Source organism: Chanodichthys erythropterus, chromosome 10 (genome assembly GCF_024489055.1).
Source record: "Chanodichthys erythropterus isolate Z2021 chromosome 10, ASM2448905v1, whole genome shotgun sequence".
Lineage (NCBI taxonomy): Eukaryota > Metazoa > Chordata > Actinopteri > Cypriniformes > Xenocyprididae > Chanodichthys > Chanodichthys erythropterus.
Genome location: NC_090230.1, coordinates 22,233,774 through 22,253,006, shown reverse-complemented (window position 1 = coordinate 22,253,006; position 19,233 = coordinate 22,233,774). Strand labels below are relative to the sequence as shown.

The 19,233-nt window shown below is 36.0% G+C and overlaps 2 protein-coding genes across 2 annotated transcripts in view; both read right to left on the bottom strand.

The window, feature by feature from the left end:
* Positions 1 to 5,309: 5,309 nt before the first annotated feature.
* Positions 5,310 to 13,722, bottom strand: LOC137027935 (uncharacterized). Its single transcript, XM_067396568.1, has 5 exons — positions 13,594 to 13,722; positions 12,550 to 12,879; positions 8,343 to 8,720; positions 7,937 to 8,064; positions 5,310 to 5,955 (listed from the first exon to the last, which is right to left on the bottom strand). Exons 1-5 carry the CDS (start codon positions 13,637 to 13,639, stop codon positions 5,833 to 5,835), a joined length of 1,005 nt encoding a protein of 334 aa, XP_067252669.1. The 5' UTR covers positions 13,640 to 13,722; the 3' UTR covers positions 5,310 to 5,832.
* A 1,539-nt stretch (positions 13,723 to 15,261) lies between these two features.
* The window catches only part of LOC137027934 (carcinoembryonic antigen-related cell adhesion molecule 1-like), a 31,862-nt gene continuing 27,890 nt past the window's right edge, over positions 15,262 to 19,233 (bottom strand). Inside the window, exons 4-7 of the mRNA XM_067396566.1 lie at positions 18,062 to 18,394; positions 17,004 to 17,150; positions 16,855 to 16,877; positions 15,262 to 15,713 (exon numbers count right to left, since the gene is read on the bottom strand). Of these exons, the coding sequence (XP_067252667.1) occupies positions 15,510 to 15,713; positions 16,855 to 16,877; positions 17,004 to 17,150; positions 18,062 to 18,394 (707 nt within the window). The 3' untranslated portion in view covers positions 15,262 to 15,509. The remainder of the gene's footprint in view (positions 15,714 to 16,854; positions 16,878 to 17,003; positions 17,151 to 18,061; positions 18,395 to 19,233) is intronic.

Below are 19,233 nucleotides of genomic sequence, written 5' to 3'. Positions count from 1 at the left end.
AAAGCATTGCATTATTTTATTACAGCTTTGTTGTAGTTTTTTTTCCCCTAACTACGATATATGTTTATCAATTGCAGTGTCAATAAATATTTTTTCCTCTATAAAGGCTTCCATTTTCTTCAATTGTGGGGGAGGGAAGAGGGGGGTTGTATCATTTTTGAGTCATGGATTACATTTATGATGGATGGATGTGCTTTTATGGACTTCAAAATCAAAGGTACCATTCACTCCCACTATAAAGCTTGGGAGAGCCAGGATATTTTTTATTATAACTCTGATTGTGTTGGGCTGAAAAAGAATAGTCATATACACTTAGGATGGCTTGAGATTGAGTTAATGATGGGATAATTTTTTGGGGGGGGGCGATGAACATTTTTGGGTGGACTATCCCTTTAACATTTCAAGGATGAAAGTGGTGTGCAATCCATTGTGAACACATGAAAGCAGGTGTCCATAACTGTTGTTTCTAGGCCATGTATCACAGTGTTAAACCGGTGGCTCTAAAACAGCAGCTGGAAAACATCAGCATTGCCTCTGAGAAAGCTGAAGGACCTAATCCGGGAGATGGAGGAGAGGGAGGCTGAGAGAGAGCAAAAAGCAACAGAGAGGGAGAGATGATGGCCTGCACCTGTCCTAATCAAACACACCTGAAACATTTAATCAAGTTATTTAGGATTACTTACAGTAGGATTACAGACAGGTGTGTTTAATTACAATTGAAACTCAGGACCTGACTTGGGTGTCCTTGAGCTGTTTACGTTCTATATACATTTAGTAGTGAGATAATACAAAAAAATTAAGTTATGTTTGATTGAAGTCTTACAACAATCACTTAAATAAACTTATATTAACCTCTCAAGACAATATAAGGAAATATGTGAAATGTCTATTTACTTTGAATGCCTACAAATAAAATGTTTTGTTCCGAAATATTTGTTTAATTATATTAAAATTATATGTTGACTAAAAAAAAAAAAAAAAGTATAAATACGTTATACAGTAAAAAAAAAAAAAAAGTGTTTTGGAGTATGGATGCTTGTTTACAGAAATGTAAATGTGTGATTAATATGAGGATGCTTTTAAAAAAAATATATAAAGAATTTTAATTTTTTTGCGATCAACTCAAGAAGGGCAATAAATCGTTCATCCCTTTCCCTGGTCTCCCTCTCTCTCCTTTCTTCTCTCTCAACTGCTTCTCGATGCCTTCTTTCTTCAGTTTCTCTGGCTTCTCGATCCCGTCCGTCCTCTCGTCTCTCTCTTTCTCTACGCTCCTCCTTCTCCTCTATTTCCCGCCATCGTCTCTCCTCCCTCTCTGTTGCTTCTCGCTCTCTCGCAGCCTCCCTCTCCTCCATCTCCCGGATTAGGTCCTCTGCATGTTTTCTTTTTCTTCCAGCTGGCTGTGGGCTTGCTGAAGATGAAGAGGCCACAGCAACATCCGGGCCAGATGAGACAATAAGGGCAGGTGGAGTGATTGAGGGTCTGCCTCCAATTGCCTCATCCATGGCAGTATACCACTTCCAGGATGCCGCTGTGGGCTCCCCATCCTCAATGCTCACCCCTGTCTGCAGACATTTCAGATACTACAGAAACATTCAGAATACAATTACACAATTACAGAATTTAAATAGTCATTAAATGTTGCATTAGTAGAAGATTTTCCCTTTTTACAGATGTGGGCACTACTTTGCCCTGCAGGCCCTGCTCCACCACAAAAGCTCTGCAACATTAGAAATCAAAAATCAAATACTGCTGTAATAACTCTGGTTAAAATGACAACATTCAAACAATAAATATTGTGAATAATTATTTTCTATTGTATACTTACTCAAAGCCTTTGATTGCAGCATTCCTCTTTCCAGTGAAGAGGGCTTCATTAGCCACTCTCCACTGGATAAGTCCCTGCAACATCCAAACAATTTATAAATGTTAGATCTGTCATTTATGTGATAAAAAAGCAAAACGTATCAAAATGTTGATGTATATTATTTTGATAGCTGATGTTATCTTGCTTTTCATCAAACACAAATGATCATGAATTTGTCAATGCATGAAATCATAGACAAAAATGCATCTTTAGTTGTGTTAATCCGTTTATTTAAATTAGTAAAATAAACATTTATGTGCGTAATGCAAAGTGCTGACAAAAGCTTAGGCCAAATCGATGAAACTGTAGCACACATACAACACCCATACAGCTATCCGATGTGTTTTCATCTGGAAGATGTTTTTTTTTAAGAGTTTCATCTGCCATACTGTCTGGAAAATGTCCTCTGTCAAATGTTAAACGCACATTTTTTGCCAGGTTGAGGTCACAAATGGGTTCAGAATTGTATGATGTATCTATTGTGTGAGTAGGATGCGTTTCACTGGACAACCTTGGAATAATTGATGTGATTATTCATATAACGAGGTAGGGCCATACAAATTACGGGAGTTTCCCGGGAGAAATAACAAAACGGGAGGGGGGCGGGAGATGGGTGTGAAATACGGGAGACTTCCGGGAAAAACGGGAGTGTTGACAGGTATGGTTTTAACCTTTCTTTTTCCATATTTTTTACATTTTAATAAAACATGTTCTATTGTTTCTGCCTGATTACAATTTTCCTGATTCATGTTTTCCGGTTATAAACAGAGAAATATTTAATCTAGTATGCCCTATTCGGATGCGTCAAATGATTGTATCTTCTTTCCTATTCATAAAAACACTTCTTCCATTTCCTGCTGAATATTATAAATCTGCCCTTGTCACAGTTCCATGATTCTTGCCATTTGTTATTTATAATTTATTTGTTATAACTTTCCCTTTAACTCAATTTTTGCTCAGAGTTAGGCTACTTGAATATCTATTTCTTTATGTTTAAGAGCTTGCTTAGCTTATCAACCACTTCATTAGCCTCCACAGTTCGTCGTCTTTTTCTTCTCGTTTATTAGCGGGTGTCAAACCAGCCTGTGTACAAGAACGTCCTCTAGTGGTCACACAATCACAAATAATTATATACTTCACTGCAGGTGTGAACCGGTGTGAACAGTGTGAAACAGTATTGGGGAAGAGCTGCTCTAATTTACACTTAAATAACAGCCTATATGTTGTTAAGGAATTAAAACATAATGATGTGGTGCCCACAAGTTGAACATATAGAGACATTCACCCAGAGACTGCCCCTTTAAGGGAGCGGGTTGCGGGATATAGGTTTCCGGGTTAACGTTGTGGGATTATTTGTTTACATCTCTCGCTCTACCGCTGTACCGCTGTTGTGTTGTATTAAAGTGGAGAGTAATACTGACTCGACGTACATCTGTCTCCTGTCTCCTCACTTATTACACTCCACATTGACACATTTAATTAATTGCAATTAGCTATTACTTAATGTATTAATCTGATAGACTCTATTAATTGCTGATGCAGTAATGTTTAATGAATGGTTTGTTTCTACAGTAACTCATGATTATCAGTGCATTAGTTAAGCATGAATTAATGCATATATTAGTACACCAGTAGGCCTATTGTAAAGTGTTGCCATTCTTTATAATGCTGTTTGACTCAGAACTTTTTGCACTCTACTGTAGCACAATAAAGCTCATTATTTTACTCTTGCTGTATCAGCTGTAATAGTTACTTTGCTTTTTACATTTACTATGTTTCCTGAGACAGTAAATCATACCAACACAACCAGCCATTGCCAGAGACAACAGGATTGTACAAATACTGCTCACCATGGTCACCATGAAGGATACACTCGTCATTTTATTGTTCACAGCTTCACTATCATTGGTGTGTTTTCTTGATTTTGATTAATTTACACAATTTTAGATCAGGCAAGTTCTGCATCATAACTCCAACCCTAAAAATAAGTATACTTTATATGAATACTTACTACATTTGCTACATTTTCTTACTACATTTTAAGTCAAGTTGAAGTATATATTTTAAGTAGACCTACTTTATAAGTATACTAATATCGATGTACTAGTAAACTTGTAAATGTACTTAAAGTAGGCCTATACTTTAATTGTAACAGTAAAGAACAAGTTTTTTGTTTGCACTGCAATTATTCTACAAATGAACGTATATACTGATAGTTTACTAGTCTTGTAACACATTAATTGAAAGAACACTTTGAGATATACTATCAGTAAACTACTATAGCTTTATACTGCAAGTATACTTTCAGTTCAGTAATGAACTTAACATACTTATATATTTTTTATTATATTTTCTTCAGTTAGATGCTAGTAATGATGATAAAAGTATTTAATAGGCTACTCAATCAACAGAGTGAACACAACTACAAGCCAAGTATACTTAGAATACTTAATTATATTCTGAGAAGTACAAAGAAGGTAGACTGGAAGCATACTTTCTTATTACTAGTTTAAAAGAAGTATGAATAAACGTCTTTTTCCCTAAGGGCTTTTTTTTTGTAACAAATATCTTAATTTCAAGGATTGTTACATAACAGTGGTATTGTTACAGTGGTGGTTGCCAAATTTGACAGTTCTTTGCCATTATCACAGTGCTGGTGTGACTGAATGGTTAAGTTAGGGCGCATGACAGAAGAGAATGAAATGGAGTAATATTTAATAGTAAACTTGGAGAACAACAAAGAATAAAAATCCAAATGCTATATTTCAAACAATGATAAACAGAGAATGGGTGAGGACAGAGGGTATTTATGAACAGACCAAACAAGGTTTCTAATGAACAAGACGGAGACAAATGAACTAATCAAAACACAGGAAAGACCAGACATGTACAGCTGGAGATTTTATGGGAAGGTGGGGGACAATGTGCATATATTCTGGGAATGTCCCAAAATACAAGCTTAAAAAGAGGAATGTCCCAAAATACAAGCTTAAAAAGAGGAATGTCCCAAAATACAAGCTTAAAAGGTGAAAAGAGAACTTAGTAAAGTTTAAGGAAGAGATATACCAATGCACCCAGTATTTTTATTTACTATGGAAGTCAACATCGTCAACTGTCTGGTTACCAACATTCTTCAAAATATCTTTTTTTGTGTTCAAGGAACTCATGCAGCTTTAGAACAACTTGAGAGCAAGTACATTTTTTAGGTCCAAGCAACTAAACAAAATAATGAATAAAATAGCATCATATTACCACTTTAAAAAAGCCTGGCAGATACACATGCAACATAATGTTGTCATAAAACAGGAGGTGAGACATGGAGATGAAGTTAACAGGTCTTTATTCAGATAGTTTAGATTGTACAGGATCATCAAGCAGGCAAGTGATGAACATAAAGAGTTCAATGAGCAGTAACACTTCACTGAGGAGTCTTTGTTTCTTTGCAGGATGGTTAGATGAGCAGACAGATGATGAACAGTCTGAAGGATCGATGGATGGAGGAAGACGAAGTAGGTAAGTAATCACAGGTAGTCAAGTAGGTACCTTCTCTTGCAGAGACTGACAAGACCAGACAACAGGTGAGTGTGTGCTGTGTGCTTCTGATGGGTGCTGGATGAGGGTGTGACAGGTTCATATTCTGGTGGGTGGAGCTGAAGGACCTGGTGCCGATGGAATGCAGGCTAAATCCATGACATGATCCTTTTCCAGCAGATTTATCAGTAGTGCAGAGTTGATTCATATTGTTTATTTGCATATTTGTGCACATAATTTGCATGCTTGCATATTGCAGTATGACACTGTGTGAGAGTAATAAAATACACTTCTTGGCCATAAGGAAGGAGGTACTAAACAAAAAAATCTTTTAGCATCATTAATACACATTAATACAAAACATTAAGCATTGACTGTTCTATTGCTGACAATGTGCTTCTTTCAAAAATAGATTTTGGCGACATGCTTTCATTTATCTAAATAGCTAAAAAAGGTGATGTCGCTCTGGCAGCCTCAGCCGGATAAGCGGGCGATTCATTGGCAACAGTCAACACTGAAATCTCAGCCTTATTAGTGCACGAGTATTCAACATCATCCTCCTGTAAGAAAACACAGATTCACAGAAGATAAATGAAATAAACTAGACTGATGGTTTTCTATTCCAAAAAAAAAAAAAAAAAAAAAATTAACACAATTTGTTAAATATATTGGACAATTATTTAGATCAATATTCAGTCTTATAACTATATACTGTATACACATGCGATGACATACAGATTCAACAACCACTTTATAAATTTAAAGCATTCAAAACTTTGTTTGCACACTACATCTTCTTGCATTTGTGAAACATATATTGCAAATTTAGGGCCAGATTTACTAAAAAGGTCAAATGCAGGCAAAGATGCGGATTTACAGTACAGTCCAAAAGTTTGGAACCATTAAGATTTTTAATGTTTTTAAAAGAAGTTTCGTCTGCTCACCAAGGCTACATTTATTTAAATAAAAATACAGTAAAACAGTAATATTGTGAAATATTATTACAATTTAAAATAACTGTGTACTATTTAAATATATTTGACAAAGTAATTTATTCCTGTGATCAAAGCTGAATTTTCAGCATCGTTACTCCAGTCATTAGTGTCACATGATCCTTCAGAAATCATTCTAATATGCTGATTTGCTGCTCAAGAAACATTTATGATTATTTTCAATGTTGAAAACAGTTGTGTACTTTTTTTTCAGGATTCCTTGATGAATAGAAAGTTCAAAAGAACAGCATTTATCTGAAATACAAAGCTTCTGTAGCATTATACACTACCGTTCAAAAGTTTGGGGTCAGTAAGAATTTTTATTTTTATTTTTTTGAAAAGAAATTAAAGAAATGAATACTTTTATTCAGCAAGGATGCATTGAATCAATCAAAAGTGGCAGTAAAGACATTTATAATGTTACAAAAGATTAGATTTCAGATAAACACTGTTCTTTTGAACTTTCTATTCATCAAATAATCCTGAAAAAAAATATTGTACACAAATATTTTGTACAATTGTACACATTAAATGTTTCTTGAGCAGCAGATCAGCATATTAGAATGATTTCTGAAGGATCATGTGACACTGAAGACTGGAGTAATGATGCTGAAAATTCAGCTTTGCATCACAGGAATAAATTACTTTGTGAAATATATTCAAATAGAAAACAGTTATTTTAAATTGTAATAATATTTCACAATATTACTGTTTTTACTGTATTTTTAATTCAATAAATGTAGCCTTGGTGAGCAGACGAAACTTCTTTTAAAAACATTAAAAATCTTACTGGTTCCAAACTTCTGGACTGTACTGTATGTGCAAGTGGTTTTATTGAGTTCTGTGACTGATCAAGACAATGAGCAAATCAAAGAACAGATGCAGTAGAGAATTTCCATAATGACAGACAAAATCCCCCAAGAGCATTGTAAATTAGTGTAGGGTCGCAAACAAGCAATGAAAATCAGATGTGGGCAATTTACCATCAGCATCAATTAAAAAATAACATGGCTTGAGAAACAACGTTTGAGTAACGTCTTCATCTGGCATTAAAAATGTATGAATATGAAGGGTAAAATTTATCTCCCAGCTCCAGCATGTCAAGAGAAAATGGGTTAAGACATGGGAGGCGGGAACACTAAAAAGGACGCCAAGTTTCCAGCGCACCTCAAGGCCAGGAGAGTGAGATTTACATTCACATCTCTTATTAGCTTGCCTCCGTTACACTTATTTGGGGTTTAAATAATAGCACAAATCCTAGTAAATTGACTACAGCAAACTTTAGTAAATCACCTTGCATGCTTTATTTAAATACTCGCCTACCATGTTTAAAAGGGAAATGCCTACAAATGCATAAGCAATAAGGAAATTCTTCACTAATGTCTCACTGCGTGTTTTTAGTAATTCCTGACATTCATTTTTTTAAAGCCAAGACAGGCACAAGTTGTTAGTAAATCTGGCCCATATTGTTTTATTTCATACATGTGAATTAGTTTAAAACCTGATTATATAATCATGTATAACTCAGCTGTATGTATGTGATACTTACATTCTGTCCTGCTTTTTTAGCTTTATTATGGTGACAGTTGATCACACCAGCGGTGTGATTTACAGCTGCAGAAACCAGCAGAAGAACCCCAACGCCAGCACATATTACTGCTACAGACTGACCTGATTCTGTAACGGTAAACACAGACATGCATAATCACAAGACATCAAATGATAATCAACTTTAATGATATTTTAAACTGATATTTACCCCTTTCTTCTTTGATCATCAGTTGTAAGATATTGATTGAACTGATAGATGTTTTTTTAAGAACAGCAATTAAAAAGCATGGAATAAGCAGAAAACTGAATACTGTCAAAATGTTAATGAGTCAAAGCTCCTTTTTTTCTTCAAACAGTTTACACTGAAACTTTAAAATTTAATTGAATAAAATTATATACTCAACCAATGACGGCAACACTGAAGCTCTTAAAGCTGCTGATGCTGATGCTGCTGCTGTGGCGACGACTGACGCTGCTGCTGCTGCTGCTGTTTATCTCCAGTTTATAAAGTCCGGCATCTGTAGTTCTGGTGTTCGTGATGGTCAGAGATCCAGTCTGATGATTCACCTTCAGTCTGTTTCTGAATCGTCCATCAGCGTGTTCACACTGATCATCCGTGCAGATCTTACTGAGATCTCCAGTGATTTCAGCGATGCAAGTATCATTAAAATACCACATCATCACATCATTTGGGTGTTTTACTACACCAGGATCTAAAGTAACAGATTCCCCCTCCTTCACGGACTTTCTCTTCACTTCCTCCAGTTCAGCAGCAGGAACATCTGAAACACAAACCAACAGATGCTGGAGGATCTTTTGGGGGGAAAGTGAATTGATACTAAAAATGTACATTTATAATACTCAAAGCAAATTGCATAATTACATGGGATTTTTTGAATAATAACTTTTTTGTCAAACAATTATGTTGTAAAAAATCATGTCATGAGCTCTTCCTTGACTTTCAATTTAAACACATTTTAGACTGTCCGCCAAATAAAATCCTACCTTGTAGGTCGTATTCCAAGCACATTATTACGACCTATATTTATGTTTTAAAGTCATGCGCCCTCTAGCTGGCATAAAAATAATGACAGTGTTGTGTTACGTCAGTCGTCATGACCGTCCTAACCAACACTATCTCACGACCAATTCGTACTTATTCTACGAGGTGGCTATTTTGTATAAATTCATACGACATCACTCGTGCGAATTCGTACGATTTGTCTAAACCCCAGTGACGGTTAGGTTTAGGGGCGGGGTTTGGGGTAGGTCATTCGTAAGAATTCATACGAATTTGTCAACTCGTAAAATACATACGATTTAGCAAAAAAACGTATGAATTAGTACGAGTGAGGTCGTATGAATTCATACGATTTAGCCACCTCGTAAAATACGTACGAATTGCCGTGAGATCGGGTTGTCCTAACCAATCAAAATGTGTGTTCATTTAAATGCAATGGGTCTCATTCATGAAACACGAGCAGAACGAATTTTTGTGTAAATCGTGTGTAAAGTGGTTCTGGCGTAAATTTTCGGATTCATTAAAATGTTCGTATTTTCCAAATGTTAGTTGGTACGAAAGAAATCTACACCTGCTCCCAGCCACGGGTAAATAGTGCGTTTAACATCCGAACGTTTTGCTCATTAATAAGGCTGCATTTTAATTCACCTTAATAAGGTACATATTTACAGCATTTTGAAAAAATATTATATATTGTAATAACATACGTTTTTTTTCTTTTTACTTTTATTGTGAGAGCCAGTAATAGCATCTGCAAACAGAGCACTTTAATCAAATAATTAATTGATTTCAATAGGGTTGGGCAAACTAATGGCCTCAAATGGCCAAAATCCTTCGTTTGGTGTCATAATATGATGCCCATATATAGTTGTCAGTCGGATTTAATGGGCGGGATTTATGGTAATTGAGAATGAACATACACGCGCGTCCCATTTACGACTGATTGGAATTCATTAACACACACACATTTCACTATCACTTCTGACATTTACATAGTTTACGAAGTATTTGTGAATCAGGAGAAGAGTTCTCATTCATGAAACATTTGTAAATATACGAGTAAATATGAGAGTGATTTGCGCGTAAAGAGACTTTCCCGAAAACTCTTCTCCTGATTCACAAATACTTCGTAAACGTCAGAAGTGATAGTGAAATGTGTGTGTGTTAATGAATTCCAATCAGTCGTAAATGGGACGCGCGTGCACGCTCATTCTCAATTACCATAAATCCCGCCCATTAAATCCGACTGACAACTATATATGGGCATCATATTATGACACCAAACGAAGGATTTTGGACATTTTATAAGAAACAATTTCCATAACAATTAAGGGGCCATTAGTTTGCCCAACCGTATTGAAATCTATCCATTATTTAATTTAAGTGCTCTGTTTGCAGACGCTATTACTGGCTCTCACAATAAAAGTAAAAAGAAAAAACGTATGTAATTACTATATATAATATTTTTTCAAAATGCTGTAAATATGTACCTTATTAAGGTGAATTAAAATGCAGCCTTATTAATGAGCAAAACGTTCGGATGTTAAACACACTATTTACCCGTGGCTGGGAGCAGGTGTAGATTTCTTTCGTACCAACTAACATTTGGAAAATACAAATATTTTAATGAATACGAAAATTTACGCCAGAACCACTTTACACACGATTTACACAAAAATTCGTTCTGCTCGTGTTTCATGAATGAGACCCAATGTGTGGAGTATTATACACCATTTCTCCTATTTCCATTTAGCAAAACTCATGTCTTTATTAACGACTACACGGCAAAAGCATGACAATATCAATCAGATGATTCTTTAAAAAGCCTAGATTACTGCAAGAAACCAAGTTTAGCTATGAGTACGCCTCTCCTTACATCTCTGCTTAGCGGCTGAGAGCAGAATTGTAAGACCCAAGCCTAACCAGTCCCCAAAGCCCACCTTAAAACCATATCTTGCAATGGGCAACGGCTGATGCAAATAGGTCAGTGTGGGCTCTTCCAAACTTGGCCCATATCAGATGCACCACTTCTGTGTGTAAGTTCGGCCCAGTTCGGGAGAGGACATTGGCTGCCCTGTTTACTACTCTGGTTATGTACACTGCCCTGAATGATGAGAGTCTTGGGCAGGCCCAAAACAGAAGTCTCTTGGTTTCCTGGAGGCAGCGCAATGACCTGGTTCTCCTCTTGATGGTTGATTAATACACTGCCAACACAGTTGTCAGTCCATATAAGGACACGCTTGTCCTGAATAGAATCAAATCTCAACTCCAGTACATTGATGTTCTCCATGGTACAGGGGAGCACCATGAGCCTTGCCAGACAGCCCCCCAACCTGTCAGAAGAGCATCCCATGTCACCACCATTTTCCTTGCTTGTATATTCCCCCCGAGGTTGAACCCTTTGGTTCAACCTGTTTTGCTTATCTATGGACGCAGAGCCTGAACACATTTCTACACCTCTGCAGTGGTCATGCTTTGAGCAGTCCCAGAGGCACTACCTTTATTGGTGCCAATATCATACCCATTCATTTTTAGAACTGTGCCAACTCCATTCGCTTGCCTAAGCGTACTGTGTCAGGGTAGATAACCTCGTTACCCTCTGCTGTCATTGTCAGCAACAGGGATTGAAACAGAGGGTTTGGACATGGTAGCATGTCAATAACGGCACAGTGATTGACTCATGATTGTGAGACAGCCAGCACACATGCTGATAAGGAGGTCAAGTGTACGGTAATTAACACCTGTCTCTAATTCCAGTGATTGGCGAAAAGACAGGATATGAGCGCCCCACAGACCTGGGACAGAGAGAGAGACTTAAGCCTTCGTTTTTTACATGTATGCACACAGTTGAACGCACAGCCATGGAAAATATACTACATTTAACTCGTACGCATGCAGGTGTTCAATGCATGCACAGTTTTGAGCAATCTCAAAACACAAAAAAATACATTTTTGGGAGTCAATAAAGACTGTTTGCTTACTACACAGATCTATTCAGGTTTAGCTGGGGAGGGTGGAGGGTTTCTGAAAGTGCGCTGAAACTCCACACCTGCCTGTAGCTTTCTAATCCTGAAGACATTGATTAGCTTGTTCAGGTGTGGAGATAAACTCTGCAGGCTCTACAGGACTGAAGTTGCCCATCCCTGTAAACAGCAAATGCTGACAGAGTATTTGAAGGTTGAACAGTGAGCTCATTAGCTGCTGATACAACAGGAACCAATCAACTGTACCCTACAGAGAATCATGTGATTACACACAGATTCAGCCTGAGCGAATCTGTTTCATGACAGAACTTTGATATATTTTGTGTTTGTCATAATTGTTTATATGTTGAATTGTTATTTGCTATTTGAAACTTTGTGCTGCTTTGTACTTGGCATGCTGTTCATACTCTACGCTTCGTACTGTACACTATTTGGCCTCACCCCGGTTCTGTCTAATTAAGAAAAGTGTGACATTTATACAAATTCCACTTTCACAGCAAATTTGATTTTAAGGAAGTTACCTATTTACTTAAAATACAAGTATAGAATAGCTGTGATGGTCACAGATACAGTATAATGAACATATCAATAATAAACACAACTCACCACGGACAGAAACACTGAAGGTCTCTTCACTGTCGCTGCTGCTGTCGATGATCTTCAGTTCATACAGTCCAGAGTCTGTGGCTCTGATGTTTGTGATGGTCAGAGATCCAGTCTGATGATCCAGCTTCAGTCTGTTTCTGAATCTCTCATTATCATCATGGCTTTGATTATCTGCACAGATCTTACTGGGATCTCCATTAATTTGAGCTACACAGGTGTCATTAAAATACCATTTAATTCTCTCTTGTTGGGTTTTTTTAACACTAATGTGTAGAGTGACGGAATCTCCCTCCATCACAGACACTGTGTCTGTAACAACACCAGACACATCTGAAGAAAAAATAAGCAATTATAAATCACAGAACAGAATAATAAATTATGCTGATCATCCAGTTCAGAAATCAAATTGCATCAGGCCGTTCTATTAATTAAAACTGGACTAACTGAAGCAATAGATGATATTTACTAATAATGATGAAAACAGCAATCAAATATAGGCTATAAAACAGTTTTATTACTTTAATTTATAATAAGTGATCTGTTACTTATGCGCAATATATATATATATATATATATATATATATATATATATATATATATATATATATTGCACATCTTTAGCATTTATTAATCTTTGTTAATGCTAATTTCAACATTTACTAATACATTATTAAAATCAAGAGTTCTTTTTTTAACATAAACAAATTTAACATGCTCATGGTTAGTTCCTGTTAGTTAATACATTAACTAATGTAAACAAATGAACCTAAAGTGTTACCTAAATAGCTTTCTTAAACGTGCCTTTGGAAAAAAAAAATAATGGTGTGCATCTTTAGACAAAACAATGGCATTGTCTAACATATTTTAAAAAGTTGCTTTCAGTGAATACAGCTCAAACAAGCATTTTAGTCTGGGACTATACTGAAGCCTTGTCTGTGAAACCGGGTAATAATATGGTAAATAATTAAGAAATAATATGAATTACTGCTCCTGATTCCGGATTGGAAGAGAGATACACATTTTAACAAAAAGTCAACGTCTTACCATGCACGAGTAAAACACTCGATATGTGCAAAATAAAGAACTTCATCCCTCTGAAAATGAATGGATTTGTTGTGGAATATCAATCGTTCAAAAAAATGTTATTTTCTGTTCTTGCGCAGACGCGTTTTGCTGCATAGGCTGAAAGCGAAAATAATCCAGATTCCACTCTAAAGCTACGAAAACCGATCCGCCGCTTCTATCGATTGGTGATATTTGCCGCTTGTTGTGAGATGTGTGGGGGTTGTTGTTGGGGGAGAAATAGAGGGTGCTTCCCAAACGGAAGGCCGCATCCTAGTGAAGCTGTGTCCTTTTTAGCCTAGTCCTTCAGATGCTTGTGTCCTCTTCAGCACTGAACGCACTTGCTGATGTCCTCTGCTGTGACGTATGGTCCTGCGCTTCTGCTGTTGGATTGGGCGAGACTCTGCTGACTGCTCACGCGGCCGCGCGCTGTCCCCCAAACGGATTGAGGCGTTTACGCGCTCGCAGGTGTGCTATTCTTTATTCGTTCTTTTTTTTTATTGAACATATATAAAAGCAAATACACAGTTACACCTCAAAACAGCATTTAACACCAAAAATAACATTATAACCAAAATAACCAAAAATAAAAAAAACTTTGAGCCAGGGTAACATAATTTAAAATAAATTAAATTTGAGAGAGAGGAAAAACTGCCTTTGAGTCCTTTTTTTTTTTTTTTTTTTTGCACATTATAAAAACATAAATATTATAGGCCAACTTTTGCACAACGTAAGGGTTTTTAAAGCTTTGATATTGCTAGAAAAAGAGAAAATATAAGTTTATTATATATAAATATAGTTTATTGTTACTACTATAAAATCACAGAATTTTTTTTGTGCATCCTTCTTAATTATTTAAAAAAAAAGAAAAAAAAAAGAATGACATTGCAATACAAAATGCAAATGAATAATATGCTTTCTTGTCTTCTGAGAGTGTATAAGAGATTTTCTGAGTGCTATTTTGATGATAGTGGTGTCTGATAAGGCATTACCACAGTTTTACTTGTTGGCCTAGTAAAATCACCGAACACTTTGGCTGTGTGCACTGGTATTGTTATAAACTTCCTGACATTTCCATTCAAAGGTTTGTAGGCATTCTAAAATCATATGCATACTATCCCACTGGAGTGCCATCCAGTGTCCTAACTAGTTCACCTTTCCAAGAATAACCTTCATCCAATATAAAATACATGAAAGCTTTTCATTACACCTTATTGTTGATTAGAAACAGTGTCAACATAAACCATCAACTCATGTGCTTTTTTATGTGCTCTGTGTTCTTTTTACTCCTTTAGTTGCTGGGAGAGGCTGCTCACAACAGAGCAAATGGGTGGAGCTTATGTCTAACTCCTCCAGACATCCGGCGAGGAGGAGCAAATGTAATTTGGGCCTAAAGGGTGGAGCTAGAATATCCAACCACACCCTAACCCTACCCGCAACCATATCCCTCCACATACAGATGTCCAGAGAGGTGGAGCTGGATGTCATTTGACTCTGCAGTGAGTTTCGCTTGGTTTGCACATTATATATACTCATATATTTGATTGAACTGAACCTGTGTCTCATTCACTGGCAGCGACACTAACAATCAGATCTGTGGGACTGGCTTTTGTAAGGAGTTTAGTGTATGACAGTATTCCTCTGGCACTTATGAATTCATTTTAATAAAGTATTTACATATTTACAATGAGCACCAAACAAAACACAAGTCCAAAATCATGAAAAAACAGACATTTTCCATGAAAGGAAATATTTGTTACATAATACATAATAATTTTAGGTAAAAAGATTGAATGTATGATTCATTTTTTGTTTGGTCACAATACCCGTCTTCGTAAGGCAGTTATAAGAGGATTTACACAGACTGGACAAAATATCTCATATATCAAAACATGATGTTATAGTGCCTCTTCAGCAGCTTCAGGTGAATTAGAGGATGTCCCGTTATCAGTGTCCATCAAGGGAATCTTATTCTCACTAGGTGACGTCCCATTGCTAGTATCCTTCTTTGGAGCATCAGTCTGATTTGGAGACGTCTCATTGGCAGCGTTCTTCATTAGAGGGACAGTCTGATCAGGGGTCGAGTCATCTAGATGATTCTCCTGTAAGAAAGCACAGATTTACAGAAGGTAAAAGAAATGAACAGGAATGATGTTTCAGTTTCACAAACACAAAATTCAAGAGGCTAGAGAATCTTACTATTGTAAATGGTGTGTTCTAATAAGACACTTTTTCTCTAAATAAAGTTGCAAGATCTTTTTGCTTTATTTTTTTTATTTAGTTTATTTGGGAGTTGTTTCTGTTTTGTATTGTTTTTGGCTCTGCCTCACCTGTGAACTTCCTCCAGGTGACAAAAATAAAGGGGGGAAAAAACTATTTACAGTGTTTATGTTATACCTAAAGTGGGGTCATTTACACCTAATGCAAATAGATAATTATATAATTCATAGAAATTATTGTGCAAGAATAATATCAAAATATTTAAATAACTGTTCTTCATATTAAAGTAAAACAATTCTTAAATAGTCAGTTATTATTATTGTCAGAAGTGTCAAATATTTGAGTAATTGAGTATCATCTTTTTGGCTACTTTGTAGTTGTACTGAGTATCAAAGATATTAGCAACTTTTACTCTCTGCTTGACTAAATTTTTGAGCAAGTAATGTATTTTTTAATCCAATACATTTGTGATGAATCATGCAATTACATTTTACACATTACACATGAGTAATGCAATTACACATCAACACAACAGCCTCACTGTAGATGAGGCTGTCGACCTTGATTTATTACAATATCGAGGTCTTCAGTTTTATTTTGTTTTTAGAAAATAAACTTGATTTCTCATCTTACAAATCAACTGTTTCTTGTGTTTCACTGGCATGTCTCTCAGGTGTCGAGGACTAAAGCATCTCTGAGCCTACATTCAGCATGAGTAAAATACTCAATTACTGTTAAAATCAGACTTTCACACAAGTCGTATTTGAATTGGTGACTTGTAGCTTGTAATGGAGTCATTTTCACTGTAAGGTATCTGTACTTTTACTCAAGTATGGTTTTCAGGACTCTTTACACCTCTGATCATTGTTGAAGTTATTATTTTTCTCTGAAACAACATAAACACTGGTACAGAAACACCACATACAGATCTCACAGATCTGAATCTGTAGTAAATTCACAGTTTTTTAGCACACAGACAGATTTACAGCACACAGATCTCACCGGGTCACACAGAAATCTCACCTGATCTGGGTTGTTCTGCGTCTCTTTAAACAATAACAAACTCAATTAAACACACATTACTTTTCACAACTTTTAACACGTTTTTTCCCACTTAACACATTGAATCTCATATTTTCTCACTTGTTAAGTCATGTGTATGAATGTAATACCTTTTTGTCCTGCTTGACGCTTGCGATAGCAAATCACACCAGCAGTTACAGCAGCAGCAAACACCAGAACAACAACTATTCCTGCTACAGCACCTGAAGACAGACCTGGATCTGGAACAGCTGGAGACTGACACGAACCTGGAACAGCTGGAGACAGACAGTCATAATTACTGGAAGGTGAATGATTATGCGGTATCTATCAAGATCTATGACTCATATTTTACACCTACTTTGACTATCAGCTGTATTGGTTTAACTAATAAATGGCTCCATCTAGTGGGATTTTGAAGAACGGCAGCTAAAAATACTATAATGTCACAAAATGCAAGGTGAATTCAGTGTAGACAGTCTCATGGGCAGTGCACTGATATACAGCTGTCAGGAGTCTGTTTTTCGTGTTAGTGTCATGTCTTTTATTTTTATTATTTTTTTATTTTTGTATTGTATTGTTCACGATTTCATGTCTTTTTGTAGAATTGTTGAATTGTTGCCAGGTCTGTGGTTTTCCTGCAGAAATGGGCGTTTTTTTTTTTTTTTTTTTTTTTTTCATTAGCCTACAACAGGATCTAAAGTGACAGATTCTCCTTCCACTGACTGGTTCTACATGTTATCTTGTTCTGTAGCAGGAACCTCTGAAACCATTGTTTTTTTCTTTCAGACTTTCTTGCTGAGGAAAAACAAAACCTTACATAACCCGTGGGAACTGAAAGTGATTACACAAGAAACCATTTATCATATATTAATACTTACTTTACGTCAAATAGGCTAATGATCAGAGATTATATGATAAGAAAATCTTTACCAGAACACACCTGCAGCTATTTTTTAAATCAACTAACCACTAAAACTAACGGTTCATCAATGGTAATTATTGAGTTTTAAATAAAAATGAATTTAATTTATAGTGTAATCAACAAATTCCACTAAGTATTTTTCATGAAATGATCTATTTGCTGTACGTGAATTAATATAGGCTACAAGTACACAAAAAAATAAATAAATAATGATGTGATATAAAAATATGTACTCTGCTTTTAAACATTCATTAAATGACTCACCACTGACAGTAACATTGAAGATCTTTGGACTGTCGCTGTTGCTCATCAGTACTAGTTCATATTCTTCAGAGTCTGTGATTCTGGTGTTCATGATGGTCAGAGATCCAGTCTGATGATCCAGTTTCAGTCTGTCTCTGAATCTCTCAGTACCTTCATTACACTGAACATCTGTACAGATAAAACTGGGATCTCCATTGATTTGAGCGATGCGAGTGCGATTAAAATACCATATGATTGTGTCTTGTTGGTTTGTTTTAAAATCAGTGTTTAGAGTGACTGAATCTCCCTCCTTCACTGACACTGACACTGTCTCTTTATCAACACCAGACACACCTGGAGAAGAAAGGAACAAATCACTATAAATTACTTTTTGGTTAATATAAAACATTCAAACAAGCAGCAGAAGAACATGTGCAGCACTCTGTTGTTCTAAACAGAAATTTAGAAAAGACTTTACAGTACACTTAATTAATTGGCTTGTCCCAAAGCTCCACCTAAAGCTGATTTTAGTCTGCTAACCCGAATTGCATATTTTCTGTAACATGGATTTAGCTTCTAGAGTCAATGATTTCAGAGTAGGTCAGAATAAATTCGTACAATTTATTAACCAGGTAATTGAAAGAATAATTCAAAATCCAATTCTGACAATAGATAACATTGATCAATAATATTAAACAGTGGTTCTCAAACATTTTAGCCATGGGACCAACATTTCCCATTGTCATTAAGCCAAACATATAGAAATTTAACTAAGCTAATTTATTTATTAAAATGGTTATCACACAAATACAGTCCCCTTTACATATAAATTGTAAGATCATCACTAACTAATGAACACACAAGGGAAGGCTATAGTCATTGGTTGAATAAAGTGAGTCACAACTATATCGGCGGTAACCGTCCATTCTGTTGATAGTAAAGGGTAGAATGGCAGCGATGCTTTATCAGGAGTGAGAGCACAGAGATTTAGCAGACACAAACCGAGATACCAGCTAAGAAGTATGATCAAGAGACTCATGGATTTGAAAAATGAAAAACGAGGCCTGTGAAAGCTACACCCTTGGTTGCATCCCATATTTCCTAACATTTTCTAGAATTATTTGTAGTTATACTGGTTGAGGGAGATCATTTTACCAGACATTTTATTAGGACCTTTTTAATGACACCTATAG

Coding starts and splice junctions, on each gene's coding strand:
- LOC137027935 (XM_067396568.1), bottom strand. CDS start 13,639: ATGAAGTTCTTTATTTTGCACATATCGAGTGTTTTACTCGTGCATG. Junction 8,721..12,549: donor CTTCAGTGTTTCTGTCCGTG/GTGAGTTGTGTT, acceptor TTTGTGTTTCAG/ATGTTCCTGCTGCTGAACTG. Junction 8,065..8,342: donor CTTCAGTGTTGCCGTCATTG/GTTGAGTATATA, acceptor TTACCGTTACAG/AATCAGGTCAGTCTGTAGCA.